The sequence below is a fragment of the Lytechinus variegatus genome, chromosome 5 (assembly GCF_018143015.1).
Source record: "Lytechinus variegatus isolate NC3 chromosome 5, Lvar_3.0, whole genome shotgun sequence".
NCBI lineage: Eukaryota > Metazoa > Echinodermata > Echinoidea > Temnopleuroida > Toxopneustidae > Lytechinus > Lytechinus variegatus.
In genome coordinates, this window is record NC_054744.1 from 11,178,907 (window position 1) to 11,202,002 (window position 23,096).

At 34.0% G+C, this 23,096-nt stretch overlaps 1 protein-coding gene across 2 annotated transcripts in view; it reads right to left on the reverse strand.

The window, feature by feature from the left end:
• LOC121415323 (ADAMTS-like protein 1) overlaps positions 1-23,096 on the reverse strand; it is a 117,356-nt gene that overhangs the window by 86,235 nt on the left and 8,025 nt on the right. For both annotated transcript variants that reach the window (XM_041608506.1, XM_041608507.1), the window contains exons 2-4: positions 13,277-13,438; positions 11,870-12,109; positions 2,280-2,403 (exon numbers count right to left, since the gene is read on the reverse strand). In XM_041608506.1, the coding sequence (XP_041464440.1) occupies positions 2,280-2,403; positions 11,870-12,109; positions 13,277-13,438 (526 nt within the window). The remainder of the gene's footprint in view (positions 1-2,279; positions 2,404-11,869; positions 12,110-13,276; positions 13,439-23,096) is intronic.

Below are 23,096 nucleotides of genomic sequence, written 5' to 3' on the forward strand. Positions count from 1 at the left end.
GGGAGGCAATAGAAATCATCTATTATCTTTACTTTACCTATATAAACACTATCAATAATAACTTCAAGGTCAGTTATTGAATAGTCTAGTTAATCTCTGGTTTTCTCACTTGTTACTTCCATCGGAAAAAAAACTCCTTATTTCTTCCCGAAGGACTTGTTGCATACAACTTTTTTTTTATAAACTTTACAAAACTCTGGTAAAAATGGGAAAAAAAATTGTGTTATCACAACTCTGCTAAAAGAAAACCTGAGCTTTTCTATTAAACATTTTTATGCAACAGCGGCCAGAGGATGAGTTCAATTTTTATGGATCAGCCAAAAAAAATGAAACATTCCTGTGGAAGCACATACTGTACATAAAGCTTACAATTATTGAAAAGGAATCAGATATCATGTTATGCACATCTGGCCAGAGGACCAACTCAATTTTCTTTTCTTTCAGCATTCTCCTGTTACCCCCAAAGTTTCCAAAACCTGGGGTGAAAGATCATTTGTTTACTCATCCTGTAAGTTATGGAATAGCCTCCCTGAAAACATTAAACAGTGCTTGACCTCTCAAACTTTCATACATTACCTCAAAACATTTCTCCTCATTTCTTCTTAATTTCTTTTATAATTTCCTAAAAAGCGCCTTGAGCACTCTGCAGAGTGGATTTGGCGCGATATAAGTCTAATTATTGTTATATGTACAGCCCATACATCTTAGTCTGCTAACATTTAGGTTTGCTGGTTAGCATTTGGGAGAACCCTGCATGTATGTGTATTTGGTTTCACTTTGTTGAAAATAATTTTCCATCATCGTAAGAAATTGAGATTACTGTATCTGCCACAAATTAATTGGCACATAGATAATTTGAAGAAATGCATGTATACTTGTCGGTATGTTGCATATGGAAAATTCCTCTGTAGACTTTAGTTGATTCATTTGAATTGATTTCCATCTAGACCAGAAATTGAAATCATCTTTAAATGACCTTTGCCTACATTCTGCATGACCTCTAATGATACACCTACATTTGTTCTCATTTCCTCTCAAGTCTTTATCAAAGTGGAAAGTTGAAATTACCCATGCTCTATAATCTGAGACATGTTTTATGACTCCATAATTGAATTGTAATAGAGAAGCCTATGACAGTCAGACATAAAATATAATGAGCTTCCTATTGACTGGGAGATATCACGGTGACCTCCGGTGACCTCAACACAATACCTAATGTCAAACTTGATGAATGATGCTTTTACAACCAATTTTCATCATGTGGATCGGAAAACAAGCTTCTGTAATTTGTGAGCTGTCAACCTTTTCCCCTTTTTTACCTGTGTGGTTTTTAGATTATTTTTGGTAGATTTGTATTCTAACCTTGACACAGTTCATTCATCACACTGCATAGCTCTTCAAGAATTCAGAATATATTGTTATTTTCAGTTGATCAAAAGGAAAGGGAAATATAAGGCACTATTTAATCCTGTAGGTTAATCGAGTGTCAATGTGATTATATATATGATCCTGCAAATTAAAAGATTCCACTCCAACCATTGCCTCTAGCATATTGTGCAAGCAAATCTATGCAAATTGGAAAAGCAGCATACCCCTTAGGAAAAACTTCACTGGTGTTGAAATCACACCCGTCCAACTTCTTCTGACACCAGTGGCTCCTTCTGTTCTTCATCAGACTAAACCTTTAAGCAACTGTGTGCCAGCTTAAAGTGCCCCCCCCCCCTCCCCGATATAGGCGGCTATGAAACAGACATAATAATTAAATGGCCAGCAATAGAGTTCTTTATATATTAAAGTTGAAAGGAGAAAAGAGATTGACAGGCTTAAGGATGGTTCCAACTTCAAATACCAACGAACATACCCACGTTAATAATAAATAATGTACAAACATTCACCTTCAGCAGAGGTAACCATGAATGGCATTTTTACAGTTAAATGTCTGGTTTTACAGGATTATTGGGGAACAAAATGTCTATATGCCTACTACTGAAGCCTACCACCACTATTTTTTTCCTTACAGAACTGCAGTTTATGGAATTTATAGTACACAAAAGAAAAGAAAAACCCATGAGATTTTTTTTATCTATAACTACATGAATGTTACATGTTGATGGAGGTTTGTAGAACTTTCATCAATAATTTTCTGCTTTTACAGCATTTTAAAAGCAATAAGTCTATAACTAAGGTTGATGTACACCTATATTTATTTTTTTTAGTCAAACTCAGCCGCTTTTAAACCACTGCTTACGATTTTCTGCATCAAAATGAGAATACCTTACCTGTATCCCTTGCATCAACGACTCTGCGTCCCTTCATTAATTGGCAAGTCGTATTGTCTCCATTACACACCTTACATCTGTCAAATGTTGCAGTCGAATTGAATTCATGATCACATCCGACAGGCTGTCAATTAAAAGAATAAATTATCTTCATTAGTATAACAAATAGCAAAGAGATTCCATTTAGCGATCTACCCAAATTGTTGATAAATGAAATGAAAAATTATGACTTTCAAGTTATCCAAACTGCACTACAGTACTATCAAAAAGATTTCAAACAGGGACCTCCAATTCTCTGCATAAGCCAAAATTTTTGTATATTGTGGAGATATTTTTGACAAGTATTGACAAGTTTTCATATTATATGTGAGTTTTTGAATTTTTTTGTATTCACTTTGGCCCATCAGTGACACCACATTTGCCCCAAACTCAGAGGACATAGGATTAGAGTTAGGATTGTAATAGAGGTTTTGGTTCAGAATAATATGAAGATAAGGATTATGGTTTATATTGTCACCGGAGCAAATGTCATGGCAAAAGACCTGCATAGCAATGTTTGATAATGTAGAATCTCAAATTCATAAGAATAAAACCACTGCAAAAATTTCAGCTGTAAAAAATATAGAGTAGAAGTGAGTAGAGATTCCGCGATAGGCCTACTGAACTGTTGAAAATATTGTCTACCTTGCTGTATCCTGAGTGCATTCAACAATGCTTCAATAAAACGAAGCAGCGAATGTTTTCTGAGATAATATTGAAAGAAAACAGAGATGAATTGGTGTAGCTACTACGTGATATAGAGACCATTCTACAGGGCCTAAGGATAGAATCTACACCTCCTTTAACAAAACTTTCCTGATTTTCTTACCAACTCCTCTTAGCGGTATAGCCCTCTCTTTGAATCTTGATATATTTCACTTTTTTGTTAAAGATAAATTCCAGTTGTGGTAATGATATCAAAATGAGTTCGTACAGAATCCAATGAAATGACCCCCAAAGTATCTGTTTGTATGAATAAAAATATGCGCCAAAGGATTCTGGAAGAAATTGTGTAATTGCTGAGAAATTAGCAAATAAGCTTGGGATTCGGGTTAAGCGTCGGGCTGACATTCAAAGCAATAATAATAAACTGTCCCACATGTGCTTATCTGTGTTGGTGATGTTCAGTGTGAACATTTTTCAGCATAGATTTCAATATTTCACAAAGTTCAGTTAATGTAACTGTACCATATCTAGATCCTCAATGATTGATATAGTGACAATTAAGCCTGGTTTTACAGACTTTCTCGTGAAATCAGTGTTTACTGTAACTACTTTCATTTATCTTTAAACAAGAGAAAAGGCAGTGATTTCCCATTTCTGAAAACCTGTAATTCCATTTCAAATTTGATTTAAAAAGGAAGTCCAGGCTTTTTTCAAAGAAAATGTACACAGAAAAGACATCTTGTGTTGCCAAGGTAAATTCAATGAATTTTCACATGGTGTAAGTTCTGATTTACCAGTAAACTGAAGTGTTGTGGATTCTTCAAAATCAGGAGAAATCACAGATGGATTTTCATATTGTAGATGAATTAAATATATCTAAAGAGAGGCTCATGCATCTTTTCCAAATGCAATCATAGGCCTATATGGTTATTATTGATATTGGAAGACTCTAGGTATAGCATAACTGCAAAGAACTGACTGTAATCCTGATAGTTAATTAATTATTCAAATTCTAAATTTAAAATCCCTTTCCATATTTCAAAATATGAACCATGTAGTAACAAGCCTCTAAAATTTCATGATCAAAGTATTAATAAAGTGGCCTTTCTTAGCCCAATTTGAGAAAGTCTGAAAGGTATTGAAATCATTTCCCCTTAATGACTGTGAATAAAATGAATGTTTGTGTGTTTTTGTTGTTTTCTTTCAACTTAAATGGCATTTTCACTGTTTGGCATGTTTGTGTGTACTTTTTTTTCTACAAAATTCAATAATCACATTTTAATCGTAATCACTTCATAATGAGAGAAATGCAGTTCTTAAAGAGTGAGGAATGTGTAGAAATGTAGATACAAGGAATCGAAGTAAATTATATCAGAATAGTTTTTACCAAATTTCCTTTTTATTTCATATTGTTTTTGCCAAATCATTGACAACTGAAACTTGATAATTGATACTCCGCATTTGATAAATAATATAAATTATTTTTTTTACCTGAAAGCCTAATTTGAATATCAAATTATTTTCTTATCATTTCAACAAATTACCTCCATGCTTCCAACTTCTGTTTGGAATTCTGCTTCAGCTACAAACTTTAAGGTTAGATTTTGACATCCAATTTTTTTTCTTTTTTGAAAAAAAATTGACCTCTGGTCTTGACTTTCTCCCTGACAGTCATATCAATTTCAGAGCCATTGTAGTAAGATCACTTTCAACCCACCACATTTTATGCTAGAGGCAAAATCTGATAGCCATATAATTTTGCAAAAATATTTTCAGTCGCTGGCTTTGTCGTTCGAGTGGTGGCTTCAAGTCAATAAAATTCCCCGAGATGAAAGGCAACAAACCTTTCAACACTTTTCAGTACAATGGATTTTTAATAGAAGCATTCCACGTTAATTGAGCAGTTGTAATTGCTACCACAGCAAACACAATTTATTATTATATAGCTTTTGTATCAAACAAAGTTTGGCCATAACAATCAATTTTACAATCACCCATCAAATGTCATTTTCAAAAATTTATTAAAACAGCGCCTTCTCTATAGTTCCAGAACCCTGTTCTCATTATTAAGATAGAAGAATCTATCCAGAGACCAGAGTGTATAGCTCTACTTTTGGATTGTTTTCTCTTCATATTCTCATCTGTCTCCAATCTGCACCTTTTATTATTGTATTATCCCTATCGAACTATTGTATTATACTATTTTATCATTAATGTTTTGTTCCTTCTTGTCAAATATAATACTGTATTATGTTTTCTGAGAAATCAAAATAAACCAGACTTAAATGAAGATAACAATATTGTTCAAATTTCTAGATTTTATTTGAAATCCCAATTTCCATTTCCAGTAACAAATATTGAAATAATATGAAATCAAGCAGGCCTACCAATAATTCATATCATATTACCATGATTTCAAATTTCTAAATTCGAAAAAAGTCAGAATGGATCCTGAATATTAAACAAGGATGAATACTGAATAATTGTTTTGATTTATTTTATTTGCCCATCATAATAAACATATTTCAGCTCCTAAATAAATTATCTATTCAATGACTTTTGGTTTTGTTCTCATTCAAACATATTAAAAGTCAATAGACATATATTAAAGATTTTCTTTTCACATCAGTAAAAGTGGACATTTGAATGCCATTCATTCTTCTGAACATACCATATCAATACAATATGTAGCTATTGATTTATTGAAATATAGTTCAAATTTATGAGCAAGAACAATGCTTTCTACAATTAAAGCCTCAGGAAATCACAGCAGGCATTCATTTTATAACAAGTGGTCCCCCTCCAAAAATCAATAATCTTATTATTTTCATTATGATCATTGTAGGCCTACAATTAAATTCAATGCGATATTCAATAAGAGCCACTTGATATCAGAATACGGTATATTACAGCTTGATTTTATCCATACTGATAGAAAATGTTTCATTCTGTTACTGAACTTAAGGGTATAAATCATATTTCCCTATACTGTTTTGTCTATTCTTCAGTCAAAGAGGGTATTTAACAAGATGGGGGGCCTATGTAAAAGTCTGAATGACTTGTCGAAGATCTGGTTCTTGGGCCTAAAAATGTCAGATCTAATCATCTGATAATTATGGAGTGGATGAAGGCAAGTAGCATGACCAAGAATCACGTATTCCAATCGCATGATAGTCAAAACCTTTGATTGGAACTTTTCACACTCACAGGACTTTGGATTTGGTTGTTTTACTTTATTGCTGGAAAGTCATAAATATATGTTTTTAAAACATTCAGAAGACCTACAGCTTTAATTTCTCTCTTGGGGACCTGATAATACAAAATGATGCAGTTATGAAAAAACTCTTAGTGCATCCTATCATTTTCACAACCATATCACCAAATTACAAGTTATTCTACTGACAAAGCTTCTGTGACTCTTCTGTTCAACAAAAAGGACTTCTATTGATGATTTCAGCAATTTTAAAATAGATTTAAAAAAAAACATTAATCAATGTAGAGAAAAAAAATAAAGTACACATTAAATAAATGGATGAAGAAACAAGTTTGGTACATTTTGGATATATCCATTGAATTTTTCTTAATATTTGATATTGAATTGGTTTTCAACATAGCAGAATTTAAAATCAAATTTCATAAATCAAAGTGAACAGATATTTCTACCCACAAAATGAATGAAGTGAATAGAGTTTACACCCCCCCAAAAAAAATTGATTTTGTTGATGTTGCCTGTTTATGTGCATGTAAAAGCAAAAATCCAAATCAACGTTATATGATTTTGATTGGCAGTTTAGCAGTAAAACATGACACTTAAGATTAATAAATGTGAAAGTTGACCCTTCTCTATTTCATTGGGCAAAAGGCCAAAGGAAATTACATTGACTGGTTCCATATTGGCCATGTCCAGGAAACCGTCAGACATTTAAGAAAAGTAAACTGCACCTTGCATAGCTTGCCAATACATTCGCATAAAAACCTATGAAAACTGACTTGCTCTTATGGAAACCATATGTAAAATACTCTTTAAAACATCTTTAGGGGATAGCACACTTCTGAACTTAGGCAGAGACATAATAACAATGATAAAACTTTTGTGAAGTAAGACAGACTTTCCCCTCCCCCTTCGCTCACTAACATTCCATTTTCCCTGGGTAAATTAATTTCTAGACTCCCTAGAGAAAATCTTTATCTTTAAAATTCATTTTAATTCATTGGAAATAGAGAGGTATTAAAATGATCAGATGATGCTACATTTAGAAGATTGTTGTGTGAAACAAGTGAATAGAGTTAATCAACAAATCTCTCTCGATTAAATGTTTATAAGAATCATACGAGGTTCAAAATCTATATTGATTTAATCTAAATGTCATATTGAAGACATTGTCTATTTTTATAGCATTTACATACAGAGGCCCGTATTCTGAAGTCAGGTTGAACTTAGATCATGGTCTAACTCTGGGCTAAAATTTTGGGAAGCCAAAAGTGTAAAAAAAATTATTAAGTTGTATGTTTCTTATGTTTACTGTGCTCTTTCCTGATTCATCAATGATGAAGACAATCATCTATTTTATACTTCCTAGACAATTATGAATTATTTGAGAGCCAAATAAGCTAAAATATGGTATCTCTACTGCTAGTGATTTATGTAACAATTGGTTATCCATACTTAAACCACAACTTTGAACCTGAGTTTAAGTTAAACCCGACTTCAGAATACGGATCTTATAGTTTTCAGTAATTAAGTTGAAAATGAAATATTGTCATTAAAAGATGATAATTTTCTGTAATTAATCTACATTTTTGCATTTTTAAAAAAGCGTCTTTCAGCGTAATTCTACTACCGATCCCAACAAAAAAATTCTGCCGAGAATGGTTTTAGTATGAGTACTGTTTGGGAACCTAGGGAACATTTTATCAACATTTTTGTCTGACAAGTTTTAAGATTTGACAACTTTCTTTGATTCTGATTGGCTGAGATGCACTGTTTCTATGGTAGGCGTTGGATAAAACAGGATTTGTCTGATAAAACGTCAGACGAGTTCTTTCATGAAACACTCCCCTGGTGGGTGTTTCATAAAGATGTTCCTAAATTAAGCATGAAATTAAGAACAACTGGTGATACTTTCTTGTGGTAAATTACATATACACCAAAGTCAAATATTAATTTAGTGACAACACCAATTTGCTTTCATTATTGGATATATATTGTCAATTACTATTTATTTCTTTACGCTGTATTTGTAAATTTGTTGATAACCAGCAAGCACCAAATTTCCATTTAATTCGACAATAAATTCAATTCTATTCAATTCAATTTTAAGTGATGTTGATTTAGCGCCTAAGAAAGGATCACCAGTCTTTCGCAAAGTCGCTCGTAACTTGCGAACAGCTTTATGAAACACCTACCTGGGATGTTATAGTTGTATGCCTTGGAAATGGTACTGACGAGAGCTACAGAGTCCGGTCGCATTAAAGTTATTAAAATGCTAACATTGCCAACCAACGATAACTTCCAAGATATCCTTGATTTTGATTGCTGCTTAGCACTGTTACCATGGTAATAAACAATGGTTGGTAAAGTTTACGCACCAGGACCCTTGAAATCAAGAACAATCCTGGTAGAGTTTGGAATGTTCCAGTTTAGGATGTTTGCCTTGTAAATACATGTACCACTGATGCACTACGATCAGTGTCAACCCATCACACAGGAAATTATTCAAAAACAATAGACGAAAGAGCCAGACATAAACGATTACAAGGAAAAGGAAATAATCAATCACCTGAGAAAATGAAGACTTATAATGTTCAAATTCCCATGACAATGAGGAGAATAAGTATCAAAATATGTGACTCATGGTCCTTATACCTCTGTATATATTCAGAGGTATAAGTTTGAGGCCTGAAAAATCGTAATCTTTTGTCGTTGTTTATTTTCTTCAAATTATTATGCAACTGCAAATGATATTTCCACTTCTAAATATTGGTAAATCAATATTTTTTTTGGGGGGGTGTTGAATTACATTCAATTGTATTGATAGGTTGGATTGGTTAGGGAAAGCGTGAAAATATATTAAATTGGAATTTTTGGCTTATCTATTCTATTGAAATTCTTTATTTTTTGGCAGAGAACAGAATTTAAGAATATATGGACTTATCAACATTCATGACAGCAGCTATGTTTGAAAACACTAACTCGTATCAGGGAGAATAATCTCATAAACAATTCTACTAGAAAATTGAAAATGTGCTTTGGTATGGTGAACAATATTTTGGAGATGTTATTTGAAAATATCATTTCATGCAGTATTCTGGGGGGGGCACTCAGTATATAATGCATAGTGGGTATGTGCCGTAGAGGGGACCCCCATTTTTACACTCAAATTTCCGTTCCAAGGCATAGCATTTTCTTCTCGTCGAGAGAAAAAAAGAACGAAATCCGCTCCAAAGCTTCGCATATTTTTTGTTACGCAGTTCCGGTCGCATTGATCTGCTCCAAGCGGCCGCAGAGCGCTGTCCAACCATCGTGCCGCCGGGCTAGCTGCATCATGCACGCATGACCGTTCCATAGGGATGCATACACACTCACATGCTGGCGATCCGTTCGAAGGACCCCCATTTTAACAAACATTTGTAGTTCCGAAGCCCGTTCCGAGGACCCGGCTTTTTACAATAAGCCCGCTCCAAGGCCCCGTTTTTTGACTCGCCCGCGGCACACCCCCACCATTTTTGGGGTCGAGTGCCCCCCCCCAGGAGTATTCTATCATGAATGAAAGTATCCTGGCTTGTGCTATCACATTGTGTCCAGAAGGTGATCACGTAACCCGATCATTCAAGAAAAGGGCACCCTATACATTCAACAAAGGTTGGATCCAGTCTACTTGACCCTTTGTATATTTGGCTTAATATAATTTTCATATAGCATCTTGTAAATTGAACCCGAACATTCATATATTTGACTGATAATTTTTACAAAAGTGACAGGTAAAATGCCCGACCGTATAGGAATTTAGGGGGTCCTTTTTTTGAATGATCAGTTAAATGTTTGCCCAACCAGACGTGAAAACCTGATGTGATGGCACAAGCCGTTATCCTTGGGAAAGAAAGGTAGGCCTACCACAAACACAAACTCATGAATTTGCTGGATTGGTTGAGAGTATTGGCTCTTCGTCAATGAATTAAAGATATTAGACGGGGAAACAAAACCTTGTGAAACAATCATAAAATAGCTGTGTTATACAGTATGCTGTTACTCCTTTTAGACATCAATATCCTTGTAAGATACAACAAAGTGTGCAAACACTGAAACAGTTTAAAAATCAAATGATATTTTTCCTTGAAACAATGGCTCATCGAGTATTCCAACAATACATGATTTACAACTGTTGTGGTAAAAATGAAGTATATATGGGAATGGTTGAAAATCATGAATATATTGGCTCGAAGACTATTGTTGTCATACAAATTTGTTTGAGGGGGTTGAATTGAGCTTCTAAATATGCAGAAATACATAACAATGCCTTATTTCTATTGATAAACAAATATTAAGAAACATAAAATAGACAATACTCAAGAATGTTGGCATATACAGTCCTATTGATGAATAATATCCCTTTGAGAGTTAAAAAAACAACAATATAGCTTGACTATTTACTTGGATGACAGGATGGTAAGGAAATGAGCTTGCTGTCATGGCTATTGTACATAGAGATGACACTCATTCTATCTGTTTCCTTTATTTCTGTGAACGAGACCCTGATACACTGACCAGGTGCATACGTTTACTGACAAAAAATCTGACCAAATATTCTGTCAGTGCAATTCGTTAGGGTTAACTTCACCCAATGCTATTCTGTATGAAGTCCCAACTGCAATTCCTCCTATCCCGTTATAAGGAGTCATTTCCATTGTGAGGGGACCATGATATAACTTTGATAAACATAAAAAAATATCCTATATTTCAAAACTTGTCACAATTGATATTATTTGTTTTATAAAGTGGTCTGAGAACAATTCCATACATTCACATACGTTGCACAAAACAATGCTATTCTGATATCTCAGCAAGAGATAGAGGAAATTTTTATTTTGTATTATTTTTTCTCTTTCAGGTATATACTTCTCGCATTTTGAAATTAGTATACAACCATCAAAACCAACTGACTTATACTAGATAAAAGTTAATCAAAGGAGACCCTCTTACATTGGCAATGTGACCAAGATCTGTGATGTCACACTACTTCAACTTCCCCCTTACTTCGGTACATATTTTTTACTCTAATTTTTAATCTTTTTTCGCATATATCGCAAGATCAGGTGATTCTTTTATTAGAGGACAGACACGATTCACAGCGTATGGATGAATTTTTATATCATCAAAATCAGCAAAAACCAAAGTTTTGGGGTATATTTTCAGTGTTCAAAGAAAAGAATTGTAAATTACACATCTTGTTGCATTACCAATAAGAGGATCTCCACAGCATATAATATTCTAGACTCACTCATCATTCAGACACTCATAACCTTATATTTAAATGTCTAATTTTACTCACTACACCAATGTTGATATAATTCATTTAATTTTTACTGATTTCACAGAAATTAGCTTGATTCATGAGTTTCAATATCCTTTGAAAATATATTTACAACTGTTTCAAAATTGTTTTTAGTTGTGCTTCTTGTAAATGCAATTCTTTGGCATTACGTTTCCTCATGGAACTTATATAGGCCTATAATATATCTAAGTCCTTGAGCACATACATGTACTGCTTATGAGCTGCTAAAGCTGCAAATCATTAAATGTGTTATATTTCTTACTGAAAACTATTTCATATATCCATTTGTTAAATAAGCCAAACAACTAACATGCAAGAAAATTCTGTACTTACCTCACATTTTCCAGCAATACACATATCAACCGAGTATCTGTTACATCTAGTCCCATCTAGTACTTTTGGTGCAAGCATCTTAGTAAAATTGTGATGCTTAACTCTGCATACGAGTGAACACATTTCTTGTAATGATGAAGATTCTACTGGTTCCCATTCTATTGTTCTGTTTTCATACTTCTCATCATTATAAGCTGCACACTGCTGTGATCTGAAATCCAACTCCTCTCCCAAACATTCCTATTAATTGAAAAGACAAGAAAACCAAACAAATTTTTAAAAAAGACAAATTCATATCCTATAAAAATTTACAAAAGCAAAATAAATCAATCCATGTATATATTGAAAAATTCATTATCAGAACATATCAAAATGTATGTATTCAATATGAATATTATCATTTTATACATGATAACGCCAAATATTTATATTGATTTTGATTATGCGTGGACTACAAAATCACGTATCCATCTATATAGGCAATTTGTTTTAAATATTTGAATTTCTTAAGCATTGTGTCACTATGCAATTGATTATCATATATTCTTGTACTTGTTTTGTAAAATATTCTGCAATTCAGCCTTTGGCTGCAAATGAATTTTAATAAACAATTACCATTTCATTTATATTTTAGCATCAACAACCTTGCTTTAATCTTGCTAATTAATGACATTCAATGCAAAGTACATTTCATGAGGGAAGGGAAAAGTACACAAGGCCATTTTAAGAGTGACAAACTTTTTTTCTGAGATATCTTTGCCTCCGTTAGGTTAAATGAAATGCTTGATTTGCCCAAGTCAACACATAATACAGGAGCCGCGGAACGAATTTCAAAGGGGGGGGGGCTAACCATGTTAAAATCACAATTATATGGTCATTTTTACGTTTATATACACGGTTTTGGAAAAAAGTGGGGGGCTGAAGCCCCCAGCCCCCCCCCCCCCCCCCCCCGATTCCAAGGACCCTGTAATGTGTTCCCATGCCAATCTCTTAACTGGGTCATCTTCTATACACTGGACATTCTCGGTATCAGAGATGTGCGCTATTACTTTATTCCTCCACCTCTTAGCACTTAAATTTGATTACTTATCATCTTTTTATTCATTTCTTTTTTCTTTTTTTGCAGGAGTTTCTGCATTTTATTCATAAATCAATAACAAATGAAAATAGAATGATACAATAACAATGACATAAATGAGTACATTTTGTATGACAATCGAAAATATACATAATGTATAAGGCTGAAAAATACATAAATGAAGATATTGAAATAAGACATAAATAATTAAACTCTGATCTAGACTCAATGAATCTTTGTTATATAATTTAACAGATGAATTTACTAATGAATATTTTTTAAATATATTTCAAAACAGTTGCTTTTGAAAATCAAGAGAAATGAATTACCTGTGTATTACATGTTTTATATCTGATATTTCTACCGGTGCAAGAATGACCGGTGTTACACTGTCTCGTCTGGTAGGATGCCCCTCCTCCGCATGTTCTTGAGCATTCGCTCCATCTACTCCACTCCGTCCAATCATCATCATCTACTTGTGATGATAGTGCCTAAAGAACAATGAGAAAGCAAGAATATTCAATCATCATCGTGATAGTAGTAATAATAATAGGCATTTATATAGCGTCATCTATCTAGAAATATTCTATTCCGAGGCACGTTGTTATTATCATTATTACCCTGGCTTTAGCTCGAGCTGCCTTTCAGCGCTCATGCATTCAAGGAATTAATCCTGCCGGGTACCCATTCACCTCACCTGGGTTGAGTGCAGCACATTGTGGATAACTTTCTTGAATGAATTTGATGATGAATTTGAATTCAATTCAATTCAAATGAACATTGATTTTCTTCCATTTTCACAAGATATCAATTTTCAGCATTATCCATACAAAATTGATATGGTTTGGGCTCTGCTCATGTTGTTTTTAATTTTATTAGAAGTTTTAAGGGGCTCTGACAAAAGTAAGATTGCAATTTGAACAGGATGGATACAAAAGAGTCGTGGACTTCCGGTCTTTGACCCACAAGTTATAAGATTTAAAATTTATAGTGGAAATATGAAAACCGTTTATATCTTGAAAATGATCCAAAAGGAAAGTAATACATTATATCATAACCCATTACCCAACCAGGTAATAGAATGTGTCTAACAGACGCAAGTATGGATTTAAAACAATCCATGATTATTTCACGATTCTTGCATTTGTTCTGAAAAAGAAAATTTGATGGTATTGAAGATATACACATGTTATCTTCAGAAAGATAGCCATACTGAAAGTGTATAGGCTGATTGAAAGAAATACCTGGATGACAAGAGAAGAAATGTAGGTAAAGTTGTAAAAGGAAATAGATTGAGAGGAACGAAGCATCATTAGAAAAGGGAAGATTGCGAACTTGTTTAAAGACGTTGATAATTCCTAATTGGACAGAAACTCTGTAAACATATTTGTACTGAACAATTCATGGGTTCAACATGGGGCACATCCCGGATTTCATAAATGGGGGGCAAGGGAGACAAACAAATTTTCATGATTTTTGTATAAGATTTGACAGGCGAAAAATGGGGAAGGTTCATTAAATAAGACATAAACCTACTTCAAGATGGGGGCAGTCGTAATCAAAGTGGGTCACAATATTCTATTTTTTGCCACAAAAAAGGGGGTTTGACCTACTTTTCTTTAAAAAATGGAATGCAGATTTGCAGGTGCATTAGGCTATTTTCCTATTTGATGGATTGTTCTGTCATTCATGTATCTTATCTCTTGTTCTTTTAAGTGCCTTGTCTCTTGATAACGACTGATAAGTAGTTAAGTAAACAGCGGGGAGACTGCTAATATGTCTCCAATACCGTGATTTGAGTAAATGAGTTAGTTTTTAATTAGTACTTCTTGATATGGGAAATATAACTCCTTCAAACCTATACAAAGTAAAACATACTCCAAACACTAAAGCTAGCATAAGAATACTTGTCACTTAGAAATAATGACCAATTGTCATTGGTAATTTTTGTCTTACAATCATAATGTGGTAGAGTAAAACAAAACCAAATTATTTAACCAATTAAATAATTTAGATTCATATATCCTGTTGAACTTGTTTTAAATCATCCCAGGGAAAAAAACATGACAATGTGATTGGTCTAATATTGTTGTAAATACTTCGTTACAAAAAAGACTAATTATATTTCACAAGAAAGTCAGTCGTCATTTTCACATGTTCAAATATCTCCAGGTTAACATGAGCTGGGATCACTTAAAAACATCTCACTCACAAAACAGGATTAAATTTGAGGTATATTGGCAAGGTTCTGTATTGTTGAATGACAATGGAGTGTGAGACTGCTGCTGAGATTTCAGAGTTGATATATGGGGTAATATATCATTTGAAGAGCTATCCCTCCCTCCTACATGTTCTGTGAATCCAAGTGCAAGGTTATATTATGTAATCAAGATATTCCTGACAAATACCAAGGGAAAGAAAGTAACTTTCAACTGTTAAAAAAACTGTGAAATTATTGAAATATTGATGATTTATAATAAAACATGAATACAAAATATAAATATTGAAAGACAGATGCTGGGAGGGCCTAACTCACAAATAAATATCATGAGATATTGATCATAAATGGTATCATCAGTTAATTTTATAATGTATTAAGATTTGTTTCATGTACTTTAACATCACTATATAACAGTATTTACCAGGGGCTGCTGAACCAGGGAGGGCTTCAACACCCCTCCTCCTCCCTTTCCCCCTCCCCTCACATTTTTTTCAGCAAACATGAACAAAAAAATTAAAATTAACATCAAATTGTAATTTCATGCAATCTCAGCTCTAACTTTAAAAATTGATTAGTGGTGCCAACTTACAATACAAATCTGCAACCTTATTCATTGGTAAGTATAGGGTGTTGTAATCTTCATAACAAAAATAAAGCTTCCTCATTCTGCAGTTTTATAGGTTCATATTCTTAAGTCAGGATTTATTTAAACTCAGGTTTAAGTATGGATAGCCAATAGTGTCATACATCTATAACATGTATCAGCTCATTTTTCTTTCAAATCATTTATAAATGTTTCGGAAGGATTAAAATAGCTATCTTCACCATGACGAGTTAGGAAAGAGCACAGTAATCATAAGAAATATACAATGTAAGTAAAAATTTTGACATTTTTGGCTTTCCGTAATTTTAGCACAGAGTTAGACCATGGTCCAAGTTAAACCTGACTTCAGAATACCGGCCACAGAATCTACCAAAGCACTTGGTTAAATCAATGAAAAAAAAAATGAATTCACATTTTTAGTATCAATTTGCTTTGTCTGTATACTTGTGAACCCGTCCGGAATTATAGTTCTGGTGAGAAATGGGCATTGCTGGATGTGTTAAAAGGAGAACATATTTGGGTTTTGGATTATTATCCAAAATATGAGAAGGGTGTGTCAACATTGGTCTACTGTCCTGATAATGAATCCGATGACTCCAACCCTCCTAAACATCTGAGGAGAAAAGGGTGCAATGAATGGAATAAATGATTGAAAACAAATTCTCCCTTTGAAGTGACATGTACACTAAGAACCTTACTTTCATTAGCCTTGGGTTCTTAAATTCTTATCTTAAAATCGAATTTCCTTTATTATTCTTTTTAGTAAAGAAATACAAGTTAAACATGATTGTGGTCCAAGATCCTTTATTGTACAATAAGAAAATTTCAAAGCATTAATGTACAATGACTATGATGGTATGATCGTACAGAAATTGTACAATATGATAAAGACTATATTAAAGTTTCAAAGATTAATATGTCTAGATTGGTTGTGGTCACTTTAAAAATCTAATCTTATAAGATTCTAATCATATAAGATCTAAAATGAATAATATTCTGTATTCAAATTAAATCCAGAGTTGAATTGATCACTATAAACCACATCAACTATTGCCCAATGATCAGTTGAATACAAAACTCCTCCTTTTTACACCTGGCCACCAAAATGTAAGTATGACTCAGGGTGTGTTCAATGTTGATTTTCAAATTTAAACAGCAACATGAATCATGATTGAAAACTCAATTACAAAACAGAACACAAACATGATCAACGGTGCACTTTCAGTGTTGAAAATATAAACGTTGGTTGTTTGTTAAGTGTGCAGTTAAACCATGAACCTAGTTCAACCTACTAGGTCCATGGTTTGACCCATCACAATAAAGGTCAGTTCTGGCACCTGCTTGTGTAGGCCTCTTCCACTACAAAAGCAAATTTAAAGACGTTTCAAAACGCAATCATGTTCTCGCTTTGTCATAAAATATGAGCATCTTTTTCCACGTTCAAACTTTCCTCCAAATAGTTATTTGAAAGACATTTACTTTTACGACTGGGAATGGAGGACATTGAACACACCCTTTGTTTCTTATTATATCTGCGTTTTGTAATCATGTTTTCAATCACGATTCATGTTGCCGTTTAAATTTGGAAACTGACATTGTGAACACACCCATAGTGTCGCACTTAAAAGCCTCGTTGTGTGCATTATAAAAGGCATGACCCCATCGGTCAGATCATGTGAAGAGGAGAGACACTACTGCGTATTAATCAATAAGATTGCACGTTGTATATCATGTACGCATCGGCATTTAAGTGCGACTCAAGTCATACATTGTGAAACACCCCCTGGTCATAAAGTATGTAGATGATCCAGGTGGGTGTTTCATAAAGCTGTTCGTAAAGTTACGCACAACTTTACGTACGACTGGAACATGTTCTTAGGTCCTAAATCAATTACATAGGGATGTCACACAGCACAAGAAAGGATCACCAGTTGTGCGTTAAGTCATTAGTATCTTACGAACAGCTTTATGAAACACCCACCAGGGGGCCGTTTCATAAAGCTGTTCGTAAATTAAGAGTGACTTTAAGAACGACTGGTGATCCTTTCTTACGCGCTAAACCATCTCATATGGTGACCATTTACCAAAAGAAAGGATCACCAGTCGTTCTTAAAGTCGTTCTTATCTTACGAACAGCTTTATGAAACACCCACCAGGTCAGACTCTTACATGCTACCAGAAAATAGTACTTAGACATAAAGATACAATCAGTATGAAACTGCAATAATTAAGGAAATAAGCTCTATAAAACAAAATCTTATAAAAAGAGCTATTCCATTTATTCCTTGCTATCAATGATAACTTAAAAAGACAAAGAATGGCTACATGAAGAATACTGTACATTCCTAGATGAGAAATGCTCACGGCCTCATGGTCATATAGAAACAAGGAATTAACTGTTAACAGTTATTAACATGGTAGACAGATTAACCTTGCTTATCTTACATTAATCAGTGCCTTAATCACTATACAGGGTATTAAGAAGATTACAGGTAGATTGTGTTAATAGATTAATCCATCAAAGGAGACAGCTTTTCATGTTTATTGACCCATTTACCTTGAGAAACTTTTCACCTCAAATATTGGGGGTTGCGTATTACCAGATAGAGAAGAATTCAAGTAGAATACATGTATCACCGGGTAGTTACAAACTAATATTGTTTTATTTTGTCTTCGTGATTTTGTTGTGTTGTCTTTTATATGGCAATATTGCATATATTTTTGTTGTTATGGTAACTTTGCCATATTGGTGAGAAGAACTGAATAAAGACATTGATGATGATGATGATGATGATAATGATGATGATAATGATGATGATGATGATGATGATGATGGTGGTGGTGATGATGATGGTGGTGGTGGCAATGATGATGATGATGATGAAGATGACGAAAACGACGACGATGATGGTGGTGGTAGTGATGATGATGATGACAATGGTGATGATCAATACTATGGTGCGAATATGATGATGAAGGAGACAACCATGACAATGATTATTTCATTGATTCTTGTGCTTTAAAATATTACACCTTCTAAAAATTTCCACACTGCTTTACTAGAATAAAACCCTCAATGAATATTAAATTGGACTACATGCCGCATCAATCAATCCCTCTAATTATCAAAAGATCTGCAACATGATCCAATTTCTCCAAAGCACTTTGAAAGCAATCTCATCCAATGATGATGGTCTGAAGGTCACCTTGACTCCTCTGCGCTGAAAACACTAATCCCTCCTGAGGCAGAAAATGTTAACACTTCATTACCCAATAAGAGCGCTCAGAACGAAGAACCAATCACAACATGGAAGGGATACAAGCATCCAACCAATAAGATGTCTCCCAAAGATATTAATCTATGGCAAGTACTGAACTTGGTGTCTGCCATAAACGGGGAATGAATTTCTTCTCCCTGTAGTCCTTTACGCCCTTGAATTTTGCAAGGTGTTAACACCAAGTGTTCCTGCGTTGAAGATTGAGGAGTTGAGTGAGTGAGATGCAGAGGAACTAAACACTTCAAAATAAATCTCTCAAGTTTTAAACTTTTGGCCAAGTCTATTAAAACAGGAAAGTAGTTTCTAAATCTGAATGAAGACCTGTTGAAAAAGAAATATATACTTTTGCATTTAGGATAGAGTCTAATCAATTTCAAAAGTTCAAATTTCCATATTAAAGGGCAATTACAGAGTGATCACAGATTTCTAAATATCATCATTTCATCAACAGATGGTTGCTTACTTAAATCTACAAAGTATATACAAACCTGATCGTGTCATCAAGTCTTGATCAAGTAATACGCACATCCATATAAACATTAACACAAAACTGAAAGCGTTACACAAAAACTGAAAATATGAATCACGTCACACCTTCAGTCAAAACTCTAACATATACATTAAAAATGAAATAGGTTTATATATGGAATGCCAGATATTTGACCAATGACCAGTTGCTAAGCATTATGGGTAAGAATCCCTGCTCCGATGCCAAGTATCAATCAGTCAATAGATTTGGGTGTTGGCTAATATCACTGATCCAGATTAAAATCAAGTGTGATAAGATGATGGGGTGCAAATACTCACCTATATGAGCTTCATACATCACCTGCTGTCAGAGGTAATAAATAATTTACACCTGCAAATGTCAGTTCACATACCGTAACCTGAAATGTCCCTCCAAATCTTATTGATTTTTGCTTTCAATTAAAGAAAAAAGTCTACTCTGTGACATATTCTAAACTTTAATAGACAATCAATGAACTTTAATTGATTGTTTGTGAGAACTGACTCCTAATGAACAAGGGAATTCAATTGAACAAAAAAGACACAAGACATGACATGACATGACAGAACAAAACTGGAGAAAATTGTTGATTAAAAAAAGATTTATCCTTGTAAATATTCTAAATAGGACTAAAGTACCAAATTTTGCATCACTCTTGTAATATCATCTTCTTCTTTGTTTCTCCAACATTATTTTGTGAGCCTATTCTCTTGTTTGTATTCTGGTATTAAAAAAAAAAATCTTTGTATCATTTCTGTGTTTTGTAGATTTATTTATCTATATTCTATTTTATTCTTCAGCAAACCGTTGTCAAGCTACTGCTTGCATGAAGATCACTTTCAATGTTGATTCAACTGAGATTGACATCATCATTACAACACTGTCACTACAACCCTTGTTGTGCATCCATCTCATATCAATTCAAGCAGCAAATCTGAACACAAAACAAGGTGCCCTTCACGTTTTGAAAGACAGGGGAATGTTCTGTCCACCCAAACTTAAAATTTCATAATGCCTCTTTCTATCATACATGTACTCTTCTATCCTCAGGGGGGGCCACTTACATTGGCGAGTGGATACCACGCGCGACCAAAAAAAAACATGTAAAAAAGATGTCTTTTTCAAGATAGGGCACTTTACGTACACAACGTGATAAGGGTGTCACAAACACAAAAATATTGAAAAAAAGGGTATCTATTTCGCTAGGAAAGCTACATGTGTAGGGTCAAATTTGCAGAGATGATAAAACAAAATTAAAATATTTAATAAAGGATGTCCTTTTTCCCCCAACACTATGTGTTTAGAGCCCAATTTGCGAGAGGTGTAGAAGACATGGGGCCGTACTAAACCAAATGGTGTGTAAAGGTAAAACCGATTTAAATGAACGACAGACCCGTGATTAGGGGTTCGTTTCAGGGAATATTGACAAAGAGTATATATCGTTTTATTTTCAATAGTTTTTAAGGGTAGGGTTTCCGACGCCAATACTTGTTAAGGGGTGCATTTTCAGAATATGGAAAATATGTGTTTAGGGTGCTTTTCGAAACCCCATGGTCACGCATGGTATCCACTCGTCAATGGAAGTGCCCCACCCCCCCCCCCCCCCCGGGCTTCTATCTTTGTCTATTGGCTGTATATCGGCAATAATTCCTGATAATATACTACATTTGCAACAGAGATGTTTAATGGTTTAAAATCATTCAAATGTTTGCAACCACCACTGCAATCCTATTAGGGTTGTCTGCAGGGGAAAATTATACTGTGAATACAGTGAATACTGCCTCAATAATTTTTGAAAAAAAATAGTTGGAATATTGCCAAAAAACACTCTCAATATTTTCAGGTACATGTATTGCTCAGGTGTTTCTAAAGCATCTAGCATTTCCATGTACCTTCCTGTACATTTAAGTACACATTCAGCATTTGAAACCTTTTTCCCAGTCTTTCCTCCACATTTTTGAAAGAATGCGACTTCAAGTCTTTTGTATAGCATATTTTTACATAGGACTGTACATTACTTATACCCTTTTCATAAACCTATCCTCCAATTAGCCGCCTAAGAGTAATGCGGATAATTCAATAAAAATTGCATTCACAAACTCCGAAAATAAGCCGCATTATTTTTACGAGCGCCCGTCCTGAAAAAGGCGGATAATCGTCATGACAACTGGACACGCCCCCTCCGATACGGTTTGTGTTGGAAAAGGGTGACCTTGTGACCGCACCATGGAAATTATCCGCATTATTTGGAAATGCGTTCATAAACTCAAAATCTTGTCCCGATGCTGCTATTATGCGGATAATAGCAGCATCAAAATAATGCGGATAACTCTGGTCCTCCTCCAATTTTACGACCAAATTATGCTGCTATTAGCCGCATAATTGGGTTTATGAAAGGGGTATAAGTTGAGAGCTTTTCTCTTATGACCAATGACCATATCATCTATATTTGAATACTTGTTGAAAACATCTATACCATGCATACTGGTATGGAATATTGATTCTATTTCATATGAAAGATTGCAGTATGCAGGTTAATTTTTTTTCCATGGATCTGTTACTCACTGATTTTTTTTTTAATCTGTGCTGTAAAATGACACCAGTCCAATTACTGGTGCAATATTTGCTTCAGACTCCTATTTGGTTGTTCACAGCCAGGAAAAGGTTGTGAACTTGCAATTAGGTTCTTTATTGTGTCTGAGCATACTAGTGTTAACATTAGTAATAGGATGTGGTCAAGGTGTAATAGGGAACATGGATGAAGTGTTCATGGTTAATTTTAGACCCGACTGCTATAAAAGACGGAAGGTTCAGAACGTTTTTTTTACCATGATTTCTTGACTTTTAAAACATGTTAAAGGATAAACTTGGATTTCAACGTAACTCCTGACTCATGGTTTTAATGTTAGGAATTCATGTAGTATAGTTGAAATCGACTTCATGCCAATCATTATTAGAGCATGTGTTGTGTATAATCAAATAAGAAAAAAAGGCCTCTATGCTGTGTGCAGTATAAGAGAATGCAGACATAACTCATACATACATACAACATACTCTCTTCAAATCAATGCATACTGCACTATTCACATTGAAGGTCTACCCCTCTCCTGAAAATGAATATGCGAGCATGCAAATGAGTAGAAACCCGCTGGTGATGGAAACAGTGTCAATTCTGTATAAAACCTGAATTGTTTTTTTGTTTTTTTTGGACTGGGAAGTCATGAAAAGTATTTTATCAATTTCTGCTCATTTTGCACCAATTTTTCATTTGATTTCCATTAATATTCTGATTTTTTTAGGGAAATTGTCTATGATGGAAAGAGAACGTCTACAACATGAGCTCGGTAAAATAATTGACAAAGCACAATCATGATGGAGAACATTCCTTTGTTTCAGAGCAGAATATGGCAATGAAAATATTGTATCATAATATTTTTTTTATCAAAGCAGAAATAGCATGTTGATGCAAATACAAAGATGTCAATGTAAACAGTTGTTCGCAAGAATAAAGATACAATCTGCATCAATTTATAGGAAA